Source organism: Theobroma cacao, chromosome 9 (assembly GCF_000208745.1).
Source record: "Theobroma cacao cultivar B97-61/B2 chromosome 9, Criollo_cocoa_genome_V2, whole genome shotgun sequence".
Taxonomy (NCBI): domain Eukaryota; kingdom Viridiplantae; phylum Streptophyta; class Magnoliopsida; order Malvales; family Malvaceae; genus Theobroma; species Theobroma cacao.
The window spans coordinates 27,174,563-27,193,072 of record NC_030858.1 but is presented as its reverse complement, the minus strand read 5'-3'; the positions used below and the strand labels follow the sequence as shown (position 1 = coordinate 27,193,072).

At 33.3% G+C, this 18,510-nt stretch overlaps 1 protein-coding gene across 1 annotated transcript; it reads right to left on the bottom strand.

Moving 5' to 3' along the window:
* LOC18589722 (actin-related protein 4) lies at positions 280–15,635 on the bottom strand. The gene is made up of 20 exons (XM_007014818.2): positions 15,395–15,635; positions 15,178–15,269; positions 14,900–15,055; positions 14,641–14,795; positions 14,496–14,556; positions 14,370–14,419; positions 13,789–13,843; positions 12,556–12,633; positions 12,386–12,439; positions 7,359–7,412; positions 7,217–7,277; positions 6,791–6,842; positions 6,458–6,524; positions 5,149–5,211; positions 4,983–5,045; positions 3,460–3,522; positions 2,184–2,248; positions 1,121–1,189; positions 845–922; positions 280–766 (listed from the first exon to the last, which is right to left on the bottom strand). The coding sequence occupies exons 1-19, from the start codon at positions 15,405–15,407 to the stop codon at positions 877–879; spliced, it is 1,317 nt and encodes a 438-aa protein (XP_007014880.2). The 5' UTR covers positions 15,408–15,635; the 3' UTR covers positions 280–766; positions 845–876.

Genomic DNA, 18,510 nt, shown 5'->3' with positions numbered 1-18,510 from the left:
GATAGACTTGGCTTTGCATACAGCATGGGAAAACAAAGATCACCTCCATTTAACTTAAAAACGATGTTGTTGTGCAGCCCAGCCCAGCCCAGCCCAGGCAAGCCACATCTAAAGTGAGCCCAGTATTATTAGAACAACATACAAATAATAGCCATATCATTTTCTAAAGAAACTAGTACAAATAACTTCTTTTCCTGTTTCCCTCCCCACAATGAAAAAGGGGGAAGGTGATTGAATCACTATGACTATTTACCTGCTCAACACAAACTAATTAATGCAAGTTCATAAATCACTTGTATTCAATCACTTTCGGTTCTTAATGAAAGGCCCACAATGTTAACCAACCATCCATCATTATGTGCAAAATAAACCATGCTTAACATACACAAACCCAAATACACAAGGACGGAAGCAGACACCGGTATCAACATAAATTAGATACTAACAAAAACTGAATACGAAAAAACCCTCTCTCCTGATGCCCATCAACGCTAGTAGGTATTACACTCTTTTAACCGATTTCCACTTTTTTAGTTCATGCAAAATATGTTAGCTCATCACATAATAATAAAGATGGTCATTAAGGCTACAGGATTAAATAATTTAACAGAAAACAGGGACATCAGCTGCAGTAGGATGATAATGGCACAGTGTAAGCTAATGAGTTCTTTTGTACGTAAACTACTTTACAGACCTACAAGCAACATCCATCTGACTACTGTTAAGCACAAACGGGCCAACTTAGGAGCCAAAACGGGTCTCATACCTAAAAAAGATGAAAAAGAGCTTATTAGCAAATCAGAGACACAAAAGTTTTTATTTGTTCCTAAAGCGTTGACTTTACCATGACAAGAAATGCAGCCAATTAGAGTCATCTTAAGGGCATTTTCTTTGTATATATGAAGCTCCATGCTCTTCATACCTGTCAGATGCACCCACTTAAGATTAAAATGAAATAATTTAAGATAAAACTATTATCAACTATGTATTTACCGGTACATGTTTTGATACAGGTTGCAATGACAAGAACACAAGAAAAACTAGACAAATATGCATCTGCAACAAGGAAAAAAAGGGGCAATTGTCCAAAAGAGATCTGAATGTGAAACATGATGCTTACTCAGACTTGGAGAACCACATTTGCTGGAATGAACCAAGAGATGCCAATATGCTGCCTCCTATCCAAACACTGTTTTATACATGTTAGCAGCATTTAATGAGAGCAAGACAAACAAAATTCTTTTAAGAAAATTTACACAAGCACACAAGGTTACGCATAAGACAATGTAGCAAACTAGACAAGGTATAACCTTCTTATAATCTGGCAATGAGTGGACAAAATGCTGTTTGCTTTGGCAATGTTAATCAATAGATGGTAAATCACTATTGTTTAAATCATTCATCTTATAGCTGCAACAACTCTAAATATTTTTTTCTTTGTTTTTTCTTTTTCCTCTTCTCACTTCCATTTTCAATAAAATCCTCACAGATGGGGCCAGCAACTTCTTGACAATAGCTGCTTTTCCCTGTATTTTCAACTCACCCAGTTAATATAGCCAAATTCACCGCACCCTAGCAATGATAATGGTGGATGCACCCACTTCAAAACTTATAGCAGATTTTATTTCTGGTTTCCCAAGTTTATCTTCTTGACCATCTCCACTCAACATAAATCAAGAAATGGAATCTTATTCGTCTTCCCACTCGCTAAATCTTTCCAATTGCAGGTTGGTTTCTTAGTTAAAATCATGCTGATGGCCAAATCAAAGGTCAGAAAGTAGTTACTGGCTCTCGCATTACCAAGAGTACATATGATCGATCTTAAGGTACAAGTCTTGAGTTTCTAACAAGGGCAACAGCCAACCTGCATCATACATTTCAGGCTTTCTGCAATCACTTAACAGAAACCCACTGATCAGATTCAACCGTGGGAAAAAAATACACAACCATCCTTTTTTGACATATTTACCAGACCAGTATAAAAGAATTTAGAGAATTTGATAGAAGTGAGTTCATACATGGAATAAAGCAATAAACCCATGCTCAGAAAAACATTTCTCAGGACTTGAATAGATTAGAAACTCGGCCAAGCAAAAGACAAAGTAAAACATGTAGAAGCAAAAAAAGAAATGAAATTAAAAAAAAAAACACCAAAAAAAAAGATAAAAGAAAACCCAACCAACCTGAATCTTCTTTCTGTTGCATTTCCACTTGCTAATACTTTAACTCTAGCAGCTTGAGGAGACTCCTATTGAGAGACAACAATAGAGTTATTCTTTGACTAAAAATTAAGTTTGTTCTACTAAATTCAATCTAACCTCAAATAATCTCCCTCATACATTCAACATGAGAATTATTTTTCCATGAAAATTATTGGTACAACTCATTTCAAATCAGGCCTCTAAGTATCAAGAGTGAGTGAATTTGTGTGATAGCATGTGCATGCATGTTTGTGACAGAGCGAAAGAGAGATCTACCTCATGATCTATGACACAAGGACCAGTTGCAGCCCCCTTCATACCAGTGTCATATCCACGTCGGATATGGATACAAGTTCAACATACCGGGACACATATCCAACGTGGTTGGATACAGTGACAAAATATAAATAAATTATATCCTTTATTCGGAAACAACTATGGCATGCAGAGGAATAAAAGCAACGAAGGGGAAAGAAGAAAGGCTGGCAGGGGTGTCACAATGGTCATCATCATTTTCCTCCCATAATTTTGATCTTAGCATAAATCGGAGAAGATAGAGGAAACACTGGACAGTGGTGACAAGATTTGAAAGGGAGAAGGCAAGTCAGCTGGGTCTGCAAGAGAAGACAGAAGCTTGCAACAACTAAAATAACTTTGGGCATCTAACTTAGGCAGGGTGTATTTTTGAGCTCATTGAGCCGAGCTCATATATTAGCATCTGCATTTAGTTTCTACAGAGCCCAAAACTAAAAGCTATTCAAACTAGAAAACCTATTTGCAAAATAATAAATTACTTAATAACTAGCTTAATTTTACTAATTTGGAAAGAACTTTTTCTTAATGGAAGACTTAAGTGTATCTTTAGTTAAGATTAATCAAAAATTGCACACACAAATGTGTGCCTGTGTCTGTATGTGTATTTTTATTGCCATATCCTATTTTTTAAAAGTTGCTGCATCACCATATCCATATCATTGTACCTCTGTCATGTGTCGTTGCTTCCTAACTCATGATACAATGAACTTTTCCAATTTTTTCCCTTACAGCAACAAAAATGGCATTAAAGGATGGAATTAAAGGTGAACAAAACCATAAACTATGATAATATGAAACCAAGTTTTAGTGGACTACATCAAACCATCAAAAACTAGTAGTGCAAAAGAAATTATAATTGCAACATAATAAATCAAGCTTTAAGGTCTAAACAAGTGTACAAGACTTGACATTGTGCATAAATGAAAAACAAGGAAAAGATTACCTCCAGCAAGTCTTTCTCAAGACGTTCTTTCAACTGTTGCATTGATGCTGTGCCACCAGCAAGCTGCGTTATAAGGGAGGATAGAAGTAACGATATCAGCTACAAGAAAGAACTAAGGAATTAAAATATAATTCATGTTTATGAATTAGCTTATTAATAAGCAGGTAAATTCCATCCACTCACCATACATGAATAAGTTACTCATTTTTAATATAATAATTAGAGTTGAAAAAACTGACTCAAAACCTAAAGATGGTCTTAACCTGAACCCAACCCAACCCAACCTGATTTGACCAAGAAAAATCAACAATCAGAACACGTTTGACCTGAACCCGCAACAATCCAAACTCGAAAATGACTTAAACCTGAAATGACTCCAACCCAAAATGACCTAAACCTGAAACAACTTGAACTTAGACTTGGCAATTTTGAACCCGACACGTTAACACGACACGAGAAGACACAGGTTAAACAGGTTTTGAGTTTAGTGTTAACGTATTTCGTGTCTAATCGTGTCAGACACATTAAGACATGAAATTTCCGTGTCTTAACGTGTCTGACACGACAAACACGTTTAAAACACATTTAAACACATTTACTTAATCGTGTTATCGTATTTAATCGTGTTATCGTGTTTAAACGTGTATACGTGACACATTTATTAACCTATTAAAAATTAATAGTTAAAAACTATTTTAATCTTATATAAATAATTTTAAATAATTATTTTAATAAGTTTTTTTAATTTTATAAAGGGTATAATGTAATTATACATGCTTAATCTTAATTTTTAACTTTTAGTGATTATTTGATACTATTATTATTTTTGTTTTATTATAATTATTTTTATAATTATAGATTTTAAATTTAAATAATAAAATTATATTTAATTGTAAATATTTTTATTTAATTGTATTAAACGTGTTAATCGTGTTAAACATGTTATTAATGGTGTCGTGTCGTACATTAACACGTTTAATAAACATGTTAATCGTATCGTGTCTTATTACACGTGTATTAAACGTGTACGTGTACGTGTTTCAAATTTAAAACACGAATATTATACGTGTCATGTTCGTGTTTAGCCTTAACGTATTTCATATCTAATCGTGTCTGACACGTTTACGACACGTTAACACGAATTGTCAGGTCTACTTGAACTCGAATTGACTTGAACCCTGAATGACCTAAACTTTAACGACCTGAAAGTCTAACCCAAAACAACCTGAAATTAAATTGCTTTTACTTTAAAAGTCAACCACGTGAACCTAAAATGATTCGAACCTGAATGACCCAAATCTGTTGATGTCCGAACTTGAAATAACCTAAAACCAGAATGACCCGTACCCAAAAATGACCCAAACTTCTTTCAACCTAAAATAATCCGACCCGAAGTGACCCTGCCCAAACCCAGCCCGGTCTGCCCAATTGCTACCTCTAATATTAATACTCAAAAAAGGAAACAGTGGATCAGAAAAATGATCCCGGCACTCAAGTAAAGGCTTGGGTGTGATTGACTTTACCAGTATACTACCAAACAATTCTTTCCGAATGTCCACATCACATCTATTAATGCTTTCTATTACCTGCAAAAGATACAAAAATGCTTAATTAACTAATCCTTATAAAAATACAAGAAAGAGAGAGATTTAAAGGCCAATGCATAGAGGTCAACAAGAATCAACATACCATTTGTGGCAAACCACGAAACGATGGAGAAATCTCTGCAAAGTTGTTCATCCCGGGAATTGTCTAATAATAAACAGGAAATTAGATATGATATCAACATATACACAGAAATTCTGATTAGAAAAGAAACAACATAGCCAGGTTATGTCTGCAAAAATATTAAATAAACTACAAAATAATCCAACAACTTGATTGCAATATTCATGTTATTATCAAGAATTACAGCTCCACTGCAAAACCAGAAGTGAACAATTGACAAGGGCACAATGAAGTTCCAGAGAATGACATCAATAAATCAATAAAATTTTGAAAGATATAATGGCCTGTTGATAGCACTTAGAACTAAGCTTCCAAATTTTATGCTCCTATAGCAACAATTTCCAGGATCACCATTCCACAACTCCGTCAACCTAATTATTCAGCAAGGATAACGAAGGCTACCCATCATTCCCAGAGGAATAAGGACTGTAGACCAATCAAGTTACAGCCAATAACTCCAATGTATTCCACCAATACAAGAATAAAGAATCTTGCCAAGCAAACACAACAGAAAGAAAGGAAAATTCAAAAGCACATACATTGATCAATCTATAATAACAGCTTAAAAAAATAGACAAGATCTTATAATTCCCATCAACAATATGCAAAATGTATAAACCTTTGGGAAAAAAAAAACTGCAAATATAACACATCCAAAAGAACATCAATTGACAAGAAACATGCTGATGAAGCATGATGGATAGAAGCTGCTTGATGGATTATACTCCTCAAGACATTTTTTATTTATTATATTTTATGAGTTTAATTGTATTAAAAAACTAGATCTAGGATTTCTTAGAGAACGTAGGCGATTTTAAATTTGTTAGTGTTATACTTATTTCCTAAGTATTAGGGCTTTGGTGTTATATTAGCATTTTGCATCTAAATTAGGGTTTCAGGTTTGGCTACCTATGCTACTTCAATTTCTAGTTGGCATTGAATTATGAATTATTGACATTTTGAAATACTGAGTTTGAGAATTCTCTTCACCTCCATTCTATCTGGTATCCTCTCCCTGATTCTTCAATTTCTTCCCCAATTTCCTCTAGCTCTCCCTAATTTCTTAAATCTCTAATTTTTCCGCTGATCTCTGTTTTGAGCTTCTTACCCATTCATGTCTGACATCACATGCTCATGCCAAATGCCAAAACAAAGTTTGGATAAAGATAAATATTAACTTTTTTTAAAAAAAAAAGACACTGACAAGTGCTCCAACAGTATGAAAGAAAACAAAAGAATCTAGGATCCTGCAAGTATGCAGGCCACCCACCTGAGCCAAAGATGGATTGAACAGAACATCAGGGATCTTAAATCTATCAGCACCAATTTCAATTGTCCTGAATAAACATAATAGAAAATGCAGGTTTAGTTAAATATTAGTAATAATAAAATGGGAGCAATGACCCAAAGACAATTATCTTGTAGCTAAACAGGGCTAGACAATGCACCTGTTTGGCTGGTGAATGCAGTGTTATAATGCAAAACAAAAAGAAGCAACTAGCAAATAGCAAAGCTGTTTATCACTCAACAAATTACGGATGCATAGCAAGCAACATAATCATGACATAATGAAACCATGCTAATAAACTTGTAAAGAACTTACTGGCCATCAGGAAGCTCATATGGGGTCATTGGGATATTTGAATATGCACTTTCTGCAAAGAAAAGGCAATCATATTAATTGCTAAGAGCAGTCAGCATTTGCAAACTTCAAAATCAAATGTTTAGAATTACTCAGGAATTGAAAACTAGCAGGATTTTGAAATTCCATAAAGCTGTAGAAGAAACAACATCAACAACCTAACTCAAAAAAGATTTTAAAAAGCATTAATATCATTGGTAGGATCTTATTACAGCAAACAAGGATCTTTGAGATATTATTGGAGGCGGTTTCTATAATTATCAACTTAATATATATATATATATGTATGTATGCATCTATGTATATGTGTATGTATGTATATAGGATGACAAAGTAAAGGTCACATGGTAAACAAACAAAACAAGAAACTGATGAAGTAACACAAACCATCATATGGAGTATCTGGAGCTCGACACACACATTCCTTGATATCACTTGCAATTACTCTCTGTTGGAAAACGATAAACACCAGGTATTAGGTGCACAAACTTGTCCATTTGCAAAGGGGTAACAATGATCAAATACAGACCTGGGAGTAAAGCTTGTAGGATTCTGTTGTATTTGGAAAATCAATATCTACAGTCTGAGATCCCCAAAACAAAAATAAAGAGAATTGTCAAAAAGCAATGTAGGTAATTACCTAGAAATTAATAGGAACAAGAAAAAGTGAAACAGCAGCTGGGGTAAATTTCAACCAGAGAACATTGCAGTTTCAAGAGAAGAAATCTTCCACTTTGGCAAATTAATTGAACTAAGAAGAGAAGACAAGCATAGTTCTCCACTGTAAGTGCAACTCTTGTGAAGTTAGATTTAAGTTATAACTACTAGAAATGTACCCATGCGTTGCACACAGATACAATAATACATGTAGTGTTTATCATATTTTTCATTCTACAACTTTTTGTAGGTATCACGACAAATCAAGGGTAATTAATTAAGCAATGGATATCAAATAGATATCAAGACAAATCAATGATATCCAGTATTATAATTGGAACTGTAGCACCTCAAATCAAGGATATCGAGCATTATGCTTGGAAACATAACACTACAAATCAAGGATATAATTAAGCAATATCAAGGATATCATCTATTATGCTTGGAACAGGAATACCCCAGATCAAGGATATCAAGCATTAGGCTTGGAAGCGTAGCACTACAAATCAAGGATATCAAGTATAATTATTTGAACTGTATTACTATAAGTTAAAGATATCAAGCATTATGGTTGGTACCATAACACCCTATATTAAGAATATCATCTATTATGCTTGGAATTGCAGCACCCCAGCTCAAAGATACCAAGCATTGTGCTTGGAAACGTAGCACTACAGATCAAAGATATTATTAAGTAATGGATATCATCTATTATACATGGAACCATGAGACTTCAAATCAAGGATATTGGGCATTTTGCCTGAAATCATATCACTACAAATCAAAGATAATTAATTAAACAGTGGATATCAAGTAGATATCACGACATATCAAGGATATCAAGCATTATAATTAGAACTGTAGCACCTCAGATCAAGGATATCAAGCATTATGCTTGAAAACATAGCATTACAAATCAAGGATATAATTAAGAAATATCAAGGATACCTATTATGCTTGGAACCGTAGTACCCCAGATCAAGGCCATATCAAGCATTAGGTTTGAAGCAAGAAGAGAATGAACCCTAAGAGAAAAATCTACCAAGTGATCTTTTTTCAATGCCCATTAATGAGTGAAGATAAATATGTTAAAATGAATTGACTGTTAGACATTGATAATGAATTGAATGTTAGACTTTGATACGGCTGCATTTCAACCAGTAAAGAAACCAAGCAAGCAAGACTTTGATAGTCCGATTTGTTAAACATTATAACCTTTGCTGGAAGAGCCATGGCTTATGGAGCTTCCTTTCATTAATGTTAAAGACAAAAATATGAAATTTTGAAAGAATAAAAATCATAAGCTTTTAACAAAACGCAAGGAATTTAGTTTCAACATTGTCTAGATAAAGATAGATATTTAATTTGGAACCCAAAAAACATTTAGTTTCAATAGTATTTATGGGACAAACAAAATACTTTTTGTTTCATCTTCCCATTTGAACCCTTATAGCTTCCCTTCTATTTACATCCAAGTCGCCTTTCAAATCTTTTCACATTCGAGTGGCCTTTCAAATCTCTACCAACTACCAAATCTTTTTTACTATGTGTGCAAGTATCCCTACTCACCAAGTTCCTAACTATTTTTGCTAGGTCAATTCTTTGCAAATAGCTATCTTATTTTTTAAGTTGCAAATAGCTATCTGTCTCAATATTATCTCCATCATTCTATCTCCCTCTTGGCTCTTGCTGTGAATCTTCCGCGTCAGCACTTCCTCCCCTATCAGGTTTCTCAACATCAGTATTCAATGGCATGTCATCATCTTCTTCATCTCCTTCTGATATGTAGTAAGGGCTATCCAGCAATTCTATACTGGCATTATTAAGTCAAAGCAATTTTATTTAGAAAATATCATGATAGCCTCTCTAAACCTCAAAGCATATTCAATATGATTTGGAAAAATAAATAACTTCCACCCTAAACCCTAAACCCTAATTCAAGTAAAGTCTGCTCAATCATGTGAATTTCAAATTCAATATTTTGAAAATCTCTAGAATTGTCTAAAATGTGTTATAAATGTGAAATTTCTCAATTGAATATACTTATCTAGATTATTAGCAGCTTTAACATTATAATTTATAGAGCTAAATTCAATCGAAATTTATTTTAGATCATTCTAACAAATGATCATTTCCTGAAATAAACAATATTATAGAAAGAAAATAAAAAATAAGGAAGAATGACAATTTCATTCCCCGAATTAAACATGTCATTCATATTTGGATTTTTGGATTTGAAATAAATTATATGATAAAACTTTGGTTGACACTATTAACTTTATTGATATAAACATAGTTGAAATTTAAAATTTTTAATAAAAGCTATTAAGGTAGTGAATTAAGATCAAGGAACCAAATCAATATTATAATCTTGTAATCTTTCTCTTTAATTCTCTCGCTATTTGATAATATGTGAATTATTCCAAATAAGTTTCTAGTTTTAGAACTCTCTTTTTTTTTGGCAATGTTACCTTTGAATTATGGTATTATTAATAATCATTACCAATGGTGATGGTATAATTTTGATTACTTTTAAGTAGAAAAAGTTAAGGAGATGAGGTGTATCGTCAATGGAAAGGGACACTCATTTAATTAAAGTTCATTATTTTATTACAATTTTACAACTAAAATTATTTTTATTACTTCCATTTTTTTGATCTCATGTAGCAATATAAAACTAATATAACTAATAAGGAAAAGCAATTTCTTTCCTTCTCTTTCTATATCTAATATAAAATATAATTATTCTATTTTTATAATTAACTCTATCCAACTGTACAAAAAACAAAAAGAATGAAAAGACAACGAGAGAAGCTTTCACCAAAATTACAATAATAAATAAAAAAGGGAGAGGCACGATTAGAAATACATGGAACCCTTGAGTTCAATCTCTTTGAATCCCCATTGGGAAAGGGAGCTCGACATGGTTCTCATCCTTTTAGACCATTTCAATTGTGAGTCCATTTTCACCTATCATGAACTCACTCACCGAATCCCCACCCCCTTATGATGACGTGGCCAAACCAACAGGGCTTCCTTTTATATAGAGTTATAGATATTATATATTTTTATGTAACGGATCTTTTTCATACCATAACAAAATGAAACAGAAGGGATGTTTTACCAGGGTTTCTTTTTTTTTTTTCCTAACTACTACTCAGTACTAGTTAATATTAATACTTCTAAAAGGCATTATATTTTTGCTATTTTTGACTCCAGTAGGTTGGATATGTCTTAATCACACAAATCGCAGGGAAGAAATGCAATCTCCCAGTTGTCACAATCAAGCAGCATGAGGGATTCCACAACCACCAACCACCAACTCCTCCCACTCAATCATCTGTGGCACTAAAGCACCAGGCAGTATCTCACCAAAACAAGACCCATCTATTTGCAGCAATATTGAGTCTACAAATTCTTTCAGTCCAGAAGAACATATGCTCATTGGCACAAAACAAAGTGACAAAGAGATTGTATTATCTTAGGCCTTCACACGAGGCAGGCTTGTCAAATTTATAACAATATCTGGGAAAAGAATATGCAAATTTGAAACAACACTGACTAGAAAATTTTCTAGTTTCAGAAGAATAAGTTTGCAGAAGTGAGACAAGATTCTGAAGGGTGATGTTCATCTTGGTTGAGGACGTACTATGCCTAGACTTGGTGGAAGCTTGACAAGGACAAAGTGGACAGTGGGATTAAAAACTACGTAGCAGAAATGGCCATTGGAGCAATTTATGATTTGAGGTTTCTCCGTTCCAATTCTTTGGGTAAAACTTGAGAAATGGAAATCATTTTGAGCATTCCAATCCATAATTTTTTCCACGTGTTACACGGACTCAGCAATCTGGAGCAACATACCTGAGTCAACACGACACAACATGGATTCGGGTGCCGAATACGTGTCTGATATAGCACTGCTTATTCAGACTTGGCTCTTTCACATAAGAAGCAAATTGACAAAAACCCAATCCACAAATTGACCAAAAAAAGGATAACCAAATGGCACAGTGAAAGAGAGCACGAGAGTAAGTATAAGAGGAAGCATTCTGGGAAAAGAGAGAAAGAAGATTAAGAAAAGGAGGAAAACAAAAGAAAAATAATAAGGAAATGAAATTGTTATAGAGAAGAGAAGGGAGATTAAGAGACAAGAAGAAAATTCTAGACAGACATATGACAGATGGGAGCACATAGTTGGTTTTTGTGGCTTTTGCCTTATAATTAGTTTTTGGGTTTCTGTTAGATAGGTGAAAAGCACAATTCAAGCCCATATAGCATTGTTATTATGTCATCATAAGCCCATTTAGAAAATGAGAGTAAAGAAGAATATGAGCTTAAGTTGGTTTTAGGGTAAGATAGGCCCAATTTGTTTTTACTCTTCTCATATTAGGACCCTATAAACACAAGGTTATGTTTGAGTCAAATTGATTTTTCAAATTTTCTAACTTATACAAGCAGTATTATTATATTTCCCACAAACTTTAGAAGGATCCCCGTATCTGTATCATTTTTTTAGACACTTCTTACCCAAATCCGTTAGTCCAAACATTTTAGCAAACGATGAGTCTTGACACATGTACACATACCCATATCGGATACTCATACCCAAGCCCATGTAACATTGCTATCTGGACTAAAATAGAAATACCATTTTTCCTTTCACCCATTACACAAAAACACAATTGAAAATTTGATTACTTAATAGTAATGGACACAAATCTCGATTCTAGCAAAGAAGGTTTTTTATAAGTTATTATTGAATTTTTATATTATGTTTCAACACATACTGATCCTACAGGTACAAGTTCAATTTGGGATGATATGTATGCATGAAATTCGAGAAACAAAAGCAAAGAATGGCATGAACCTCAAATACATGCCAGTGACATTATAAAATACCTGGAACACCCCTGGTTGTATCTCCTTTCTCTTAAAAGAGTACCTAGGTTTTATCTACAAACACCAGTGACGAAACATTTTTAAATTGAAGCAATGAGAAATCATACAGCAAATCTCACCAATTACTTTTCTTTCAAAGAAAGCAAAAACTCATATACAACATCACTTACCACAATACCTTTGCTTTCCAAGCTTTTCATCAAGCAATCAGTAAGAAATTCTCCTCCAATAGGAGAAGACGACACTGCCTATTTTTGCAAAAAAAGATAACAGGGTAAAGGGGAGGAACAAAGAAAGGGATCATCAGTCTAGAAAAAGCTAACATTGTGGTAAGAACTAAGAAGCAATTCAAATGCATAAAGGTCACAGAGAAATATTATTCCATCAAACAGAAAACACATTTTCAGAATAATCAATTGCAACATTGAACAATTTTACTTTTCTAGCATATCAATATTTGGCATAAAAAACTGGAAGGCTGCAACAATCAACTTATAAAGCCACAGTGCATATTCTCGACTCAGTTATAAACATTTTAAAAAAAGGAATTTGCAACTCAACATAGCTACCAAAGCATTGTCAAATTGTGGGTTCAAAAGAAAAAAAGTTTTATTCTAGTTCCGATGAAGCACATCAAGTTAGAAAATTTCCCAAAAAATCTCCTACAGCCACAACAAAAGTACCAAACTTGATATCAAAATTTGATTCTCTTAGAGTGTGGATGAGAGATTTCATTCATAGGGAGAAGCTCAAAATTCTAAATAAAATTACCTTATTTGCCAAAATAAAGTTAGAATTGTCAAATTCTTCATATTTGGATGAGGGATTTTGAAGAGCCCAAATTCTCATTTCAAATGACACCTCACGTGGTGGAATTTGTAAAATTCCTTGGTTATTCACCAGCATATCAGCTTTTATTCTCTTTCCTTTTTTGATGTAACTTGTATTTTTTTGTCCACTCTAAACATAAAAAACTCATTTTTAAAAATAATTTTTGATTTTTGTTCATATCATTAGTAGCATCTACCCATTTTCACAAATCTATTGATATCCATATCGCATGTTTTCTCCATATTTTTCTTTTTCTATCAACTAATATCATTGTTCCCTTTTTATAAGAATTATTTTCTTTATCTCATCAACTTCCAATACTTAAAATTTCATTCTAAAAGGTAATTATGCAAACAACACAATTGCATTTTAAATTGATGCATTTTGATATGAAGGACGCGCTTTGAAATGATGGATGCATTTTAAAATGACTTCATTTAAAAATTTTATATCAATTTCTTTAATAAGCAATTCTGGGACAAAAGTTTAGCATATAGGTCAATAGAATATTATAAAAAGTTATATTAATTGGCAAATCATTCATTTTCCTTGTTCCAGGAAAAGAGTTATACCTTTTGAAGAACATAACCATCATGCACCGGGGCAACTGTAGTTGATCCTCCACCACTAAAAGAGTTGATAATTACACATAATAAAATGTTAGGACACAGAAAGGGGAAAAAAAGTAGTGAAGATTCTGCTCTACTCTATTTAAACGGAAGTAGACAAAGCCAACTTATCAACAAAACTCAACTTCTCAAAATTAAGTGTCCAAATTTTGAAAATAAGTAATCTTCCATGGTTCTCTTGCTTTCCTATTGTTTACTAGTTAAGCTGAATGATTGTTACTCTTCCATGAAACCTCCTGTGGTTCTATATTCAACATTTGACAGACTACTATTGGCAGCTGGGCACAAGTCCCAAAGAAAGCCGAAAGAGAAGGATGGCAAAGTTAGGAGTACGATTTGACGCAAATACAATTCAACCTGATCAACCAAGCATTAAGGTAAAATATCCTGATCTCAATGCTCAAGCAAGTTCACTCTCTAATATATGTAAATTGTGCAAAAACATAATGAACCAAAATGCATTGCCAAATGGATACACATATGTATATATGTAAATATACACAAATTAAGGATATAAATCCTACCTATCAACAACTACAGAGGTAGCACGTCCTGATGCAAAAGATGTGAGAACCTGGCAATTAAAAGTATTACAATTAGAAACCAAATAACAAAGCAGAAGGAGTTGGAAATTGGGAAAATAGTAATACCGCATTCTTGGCCAAAAACAAAGCAGGAACTTTGTACTTTTCAAACATAAGTTCTGCTGTCCTGTTAGATAGTATCAAAGTCAAACATCATATATCCAGATACAACAAATAGATTGATTAAGCTTGAGTATGAGGAAATTTTGACCTCTCCCTCTGTTGTTGAGTGTTGAAAGAAGGCTCAGCAAGTAGCATCGGATGTTCCTTAGGATCAATGAGCAAACACTCCTTGAAAGCGTGATCCCATATGCTGTCAACAATATCCCAATCAACAACCACCCCATCCTTTAAAGGAGACAGCACCTGAATTAAGCAAGCAGCTGTTAACTAACTAATCAGCAAAAAAATAATAATAAAGAAAGAAATACTAATAAGGTAAAACCAGCAGCAGCAAGAATGGAGCTGACCTCCATATGGTCACGGCGAAAACCTAAAGCTTGAGATCCTACATACAATCTGCGTTTCCCTCTTGGTTTGTTTGAGTCAACATTATTGTTGTTAGTCTTAGAATCGTTGTTTTCATTGTCATCATCGGCATCCATTTGATCGATTGACCCCACAACCTTAACAAACAAACACCAAAAAAAATAAATGAACATGAAAAATGACCAATGAAGAATAATGTGGGTAGGTCGAAAATCGCAATGCAGAAAATTAAACAGAAAGAGGCTTGGACTCGACTTACAGAAGGAAAAACAGCCTTGGGAGCATCTTCGCCGGCATAACCAGCTTTGCAAGTGTGAGACCCTAAGTCTATGACTATAGCTGACACTTCATCTGTGGATATTATAACGTATTACTATTCAATTTCAAGATTTAATAAATTTGTAAGTAAACCAACACAGTAACACAGTAACAAACAAATACAAAGCAAAATGAAAACAAAATTTGTCCATACTCACCCCCTCCGTACATGGCTGCAACTCACAGTGACGGAGGCGAAACCGGCGGGAAGAGAGAGGCGCGTAGGAGAGAGAAGAGCCGCAGAGTCAGGAGCCGTCTTTAGGCACGGGCGAGAGGGGAGACGGGAGAGAGAGAGAGAGAGAGAAAGGGAGCAACGGCGCAGGAACTGTCGTCGGCAGCGTTGGGAAGAGAGGCGCCGCGTAGAGCGAAGGGGCAGAAAGTATTCTTTATTTTTCTTTGATTGCGATTTGGGCTTTTAGGTTTCGACTTCGCAGTCTTTCAGAACAAGGCCCAAACCATTTTTCTTTGAACCCTTTTACGGCCTTTACTGTAAGTTCTGCTGCAAAATTAACACAAGTTAAAGTTGGATTTGCAGAACAGGTAGGATTCGGATACAATAGGTATTATGTGAGAATATAATAATATAATTATTATATAATTTGATTTATGAAGTATAATAAGGTAAGAATTGCTTTTATGATTTATTTCAATCTTTGATTAGTAAGAATAGCATTAAAATAAAAAAATAAATGAAAAAATAACAAAAAAACCTTTATTATAATAGAATTTATTTTTGTAAAAAACAAAATTACCTTGATTATAATTTAAACCCTCGATATAATTTAATCACATATTTATCCTAAAATGTCAGAAATAATCTTAATTATAATTTACTCTCATATTTTTACAAATAGACAAAATTACTTTTGATTATATTTTTATTACATATTTATGCCAAATGATAAAATTATGATTACTTAATTCTTCTATTATTTATAATTATGATTGATTAATTAGAATTTAATTATTGCGCTCACTTTTCATTAATGAGTGCAACAAGTTAAAAATAGATTAATAGTGATAAAATTAGACTTGTTAGTTACCGAATAACAGTAAAAAGGGCAAATAAGTAATAAGAAAGGTTAGAAACTTTGTGTAATATGAAGACAAGAACCAAAAATGTCAATGTATTTGACTAAGACAATAGTCGAGTGAAAACCACATTGGGTTATTTATTAGAGCGAGACGGCGGTCATTGTGCTAGCAATGCCAAGATTTTCCCTCCCGTCCCCCTTCAAATAACCATTTCCACACCATTCAATTTGATTAGACTACTCCTTGTGTAGTAAAATTACTAGTATACAACAACTACATGATTGGAAAATTTTAATATTAAATCTACTTTCCTTAGGTAGAACATATATATATTTATAACCAAATAGAACAATTCTTAATCCTATCTTCTCAAGAAAAAAAAAATTAGATAGCACATGAAAGAAAGTATAAATTGAAGTAGTGGAGCGAAAAAGTTGAAAAGAAAAAATGATGGAAGAACGAGGTGTGCACCATGAAAGTCTCTCATTACTTTGATTGAAATTCAATTAAGATAACACCATCACTACCCTAGAACTGTGGCCCGAGCAATAACATCAATTTAATCCATAATGTCAATCATCAACCAGCCATAAAAGGCTACCTTTAAATGTTTCTCATATTCCAAATCCATCTCTTTCAATCCAAGTTTTTTCCAACAGTAGAGTGTCATACAGCAAAATCATAATTGTAACATATTAATTCACATCAAATTGATTTGCACATGAAATGAAGTCAACCTTGTTACTAAAGGATTTAGGGCGTGCTCAAAGAAGAAATTACATTCATATAACACAGCGGAATATAATCATGCAAAACCAAAACCACCCTTGGATCATTTACGTTGCTTTATTTATCTATTTAAAGCAAATATAACAAAAATATGTTCAGCCATACCCCTTGATAAGTGATTTTTGAAAATCACGTGTCAAAATCCCTTCACTTGATTGTACACCAAAGCCCAATTGTCACAAACCAAAGCTATCTATGTGTCCAACCTCTAATGGTGTCCACACAACTATCAATTGAAAACCTACACTAGTTTGAGATTATGTGGTGCTGTGATGCTATGCAAGTAGCTAAGTTTTTTGAAAATTCTCACCTCTCAAAAATGATTTGTTTTTGGCTTGAAAAGATGACAAGAACAATTTTTCTTAAGAAAATGGCTACTAAGGCTTAGGTTTTTTCTCTTTTATTTTTCTGTCGTCTTTTCTCTCTACTTTCTTACCAAGTGCGGCACACATATAAAAGGCATTTATAGTTAAATTAAAATGCTAATCCAACTTTTGGTTTATTCCATTTTAATCCTTTCATTTAATTAAACAATTTAATTAAGTCCATATTGGAATTCCTAATTTTCAATTAAATATCAGTCCCATTTTAATTTCACATTATCATCTTATTATGTGTGACTTATTAGGTCCCTAACAATTGACAATAAATATAAATCAATTCAATTAAGAATTTATATTTATATTTATAGATCATGAACAACATCTAGCAACATGTCATGACTATTCAAATGTTAAAAGAGTCAATATGGTTTGACTAATCTTTCAATGTACAGTATCTTTCTGTAATTCAATCCTTTCATCATATATCTTTGATAGATAAAAACCCTGGCACGGTGTCTATTTTCTAACATATCTATATTAGTCTTGCAACTTTCATATTGACCTGTCAAGATTGCCTTGGTTAAGGACTTTCAATCAATATAAGTCAAGAGCAAATAAAATATATTCCTTTCAAATCATTTGGGGTGATAAATCCTCTCTAGACTACTTATTCATCTTCGCATGTTTCATACCTCACCTAAAAGCACCTTATTTAGGCATATAGTCGCCTCTAGACCCATAGGAGTGAAATCAAAGCATGACAATTCACATACAAGATGATCCGGTATCACAAGTTTAAGGATTACTTACACTATTGACAAATAAAAGTATTTCCACATACACTTAAATGAAATACCAAATGGAACTCTCATAGTGAGTCATATTCAGTGAACTTGTTATTTAGCAAGCACCCACATACTATCCCCAAGTATCTCACATACTTCAACCTATGAGATCGATTGCTTACTTCCAATGTAAAGAGGCTTAGCATGTATTAGTCTTTGAGCGTTGTCAATGCCTTTATTCTTGACAATGTAATTACTAGGAACATATTTAGGAACAAGGCTTTGATGCACAAGAATTTCATAATTATAACCCTTATAATTATTTGCAAAGCTATTATGTTC

Excerpts from the sequence above, each read along its gene's own strand:
- LOC18589722 (XM_007014818.2), bottom strand. Across the intron at positions 15,056-15,177 it reads CCAAGGCTGTTTTTCCTTCT|GTTGTGGGGTCAATCGATCA; the intron begins GTAAGTCGAGTC and ends TTGTTTGTTAAG. Across the intron at positions 6,843-7,216 it reads TCCAGATACTCCATATGATG|AAAGTGCATATTCAAATATC; the intron begins GTTTGTGTTACT and ends TTTTCTTTGCAG.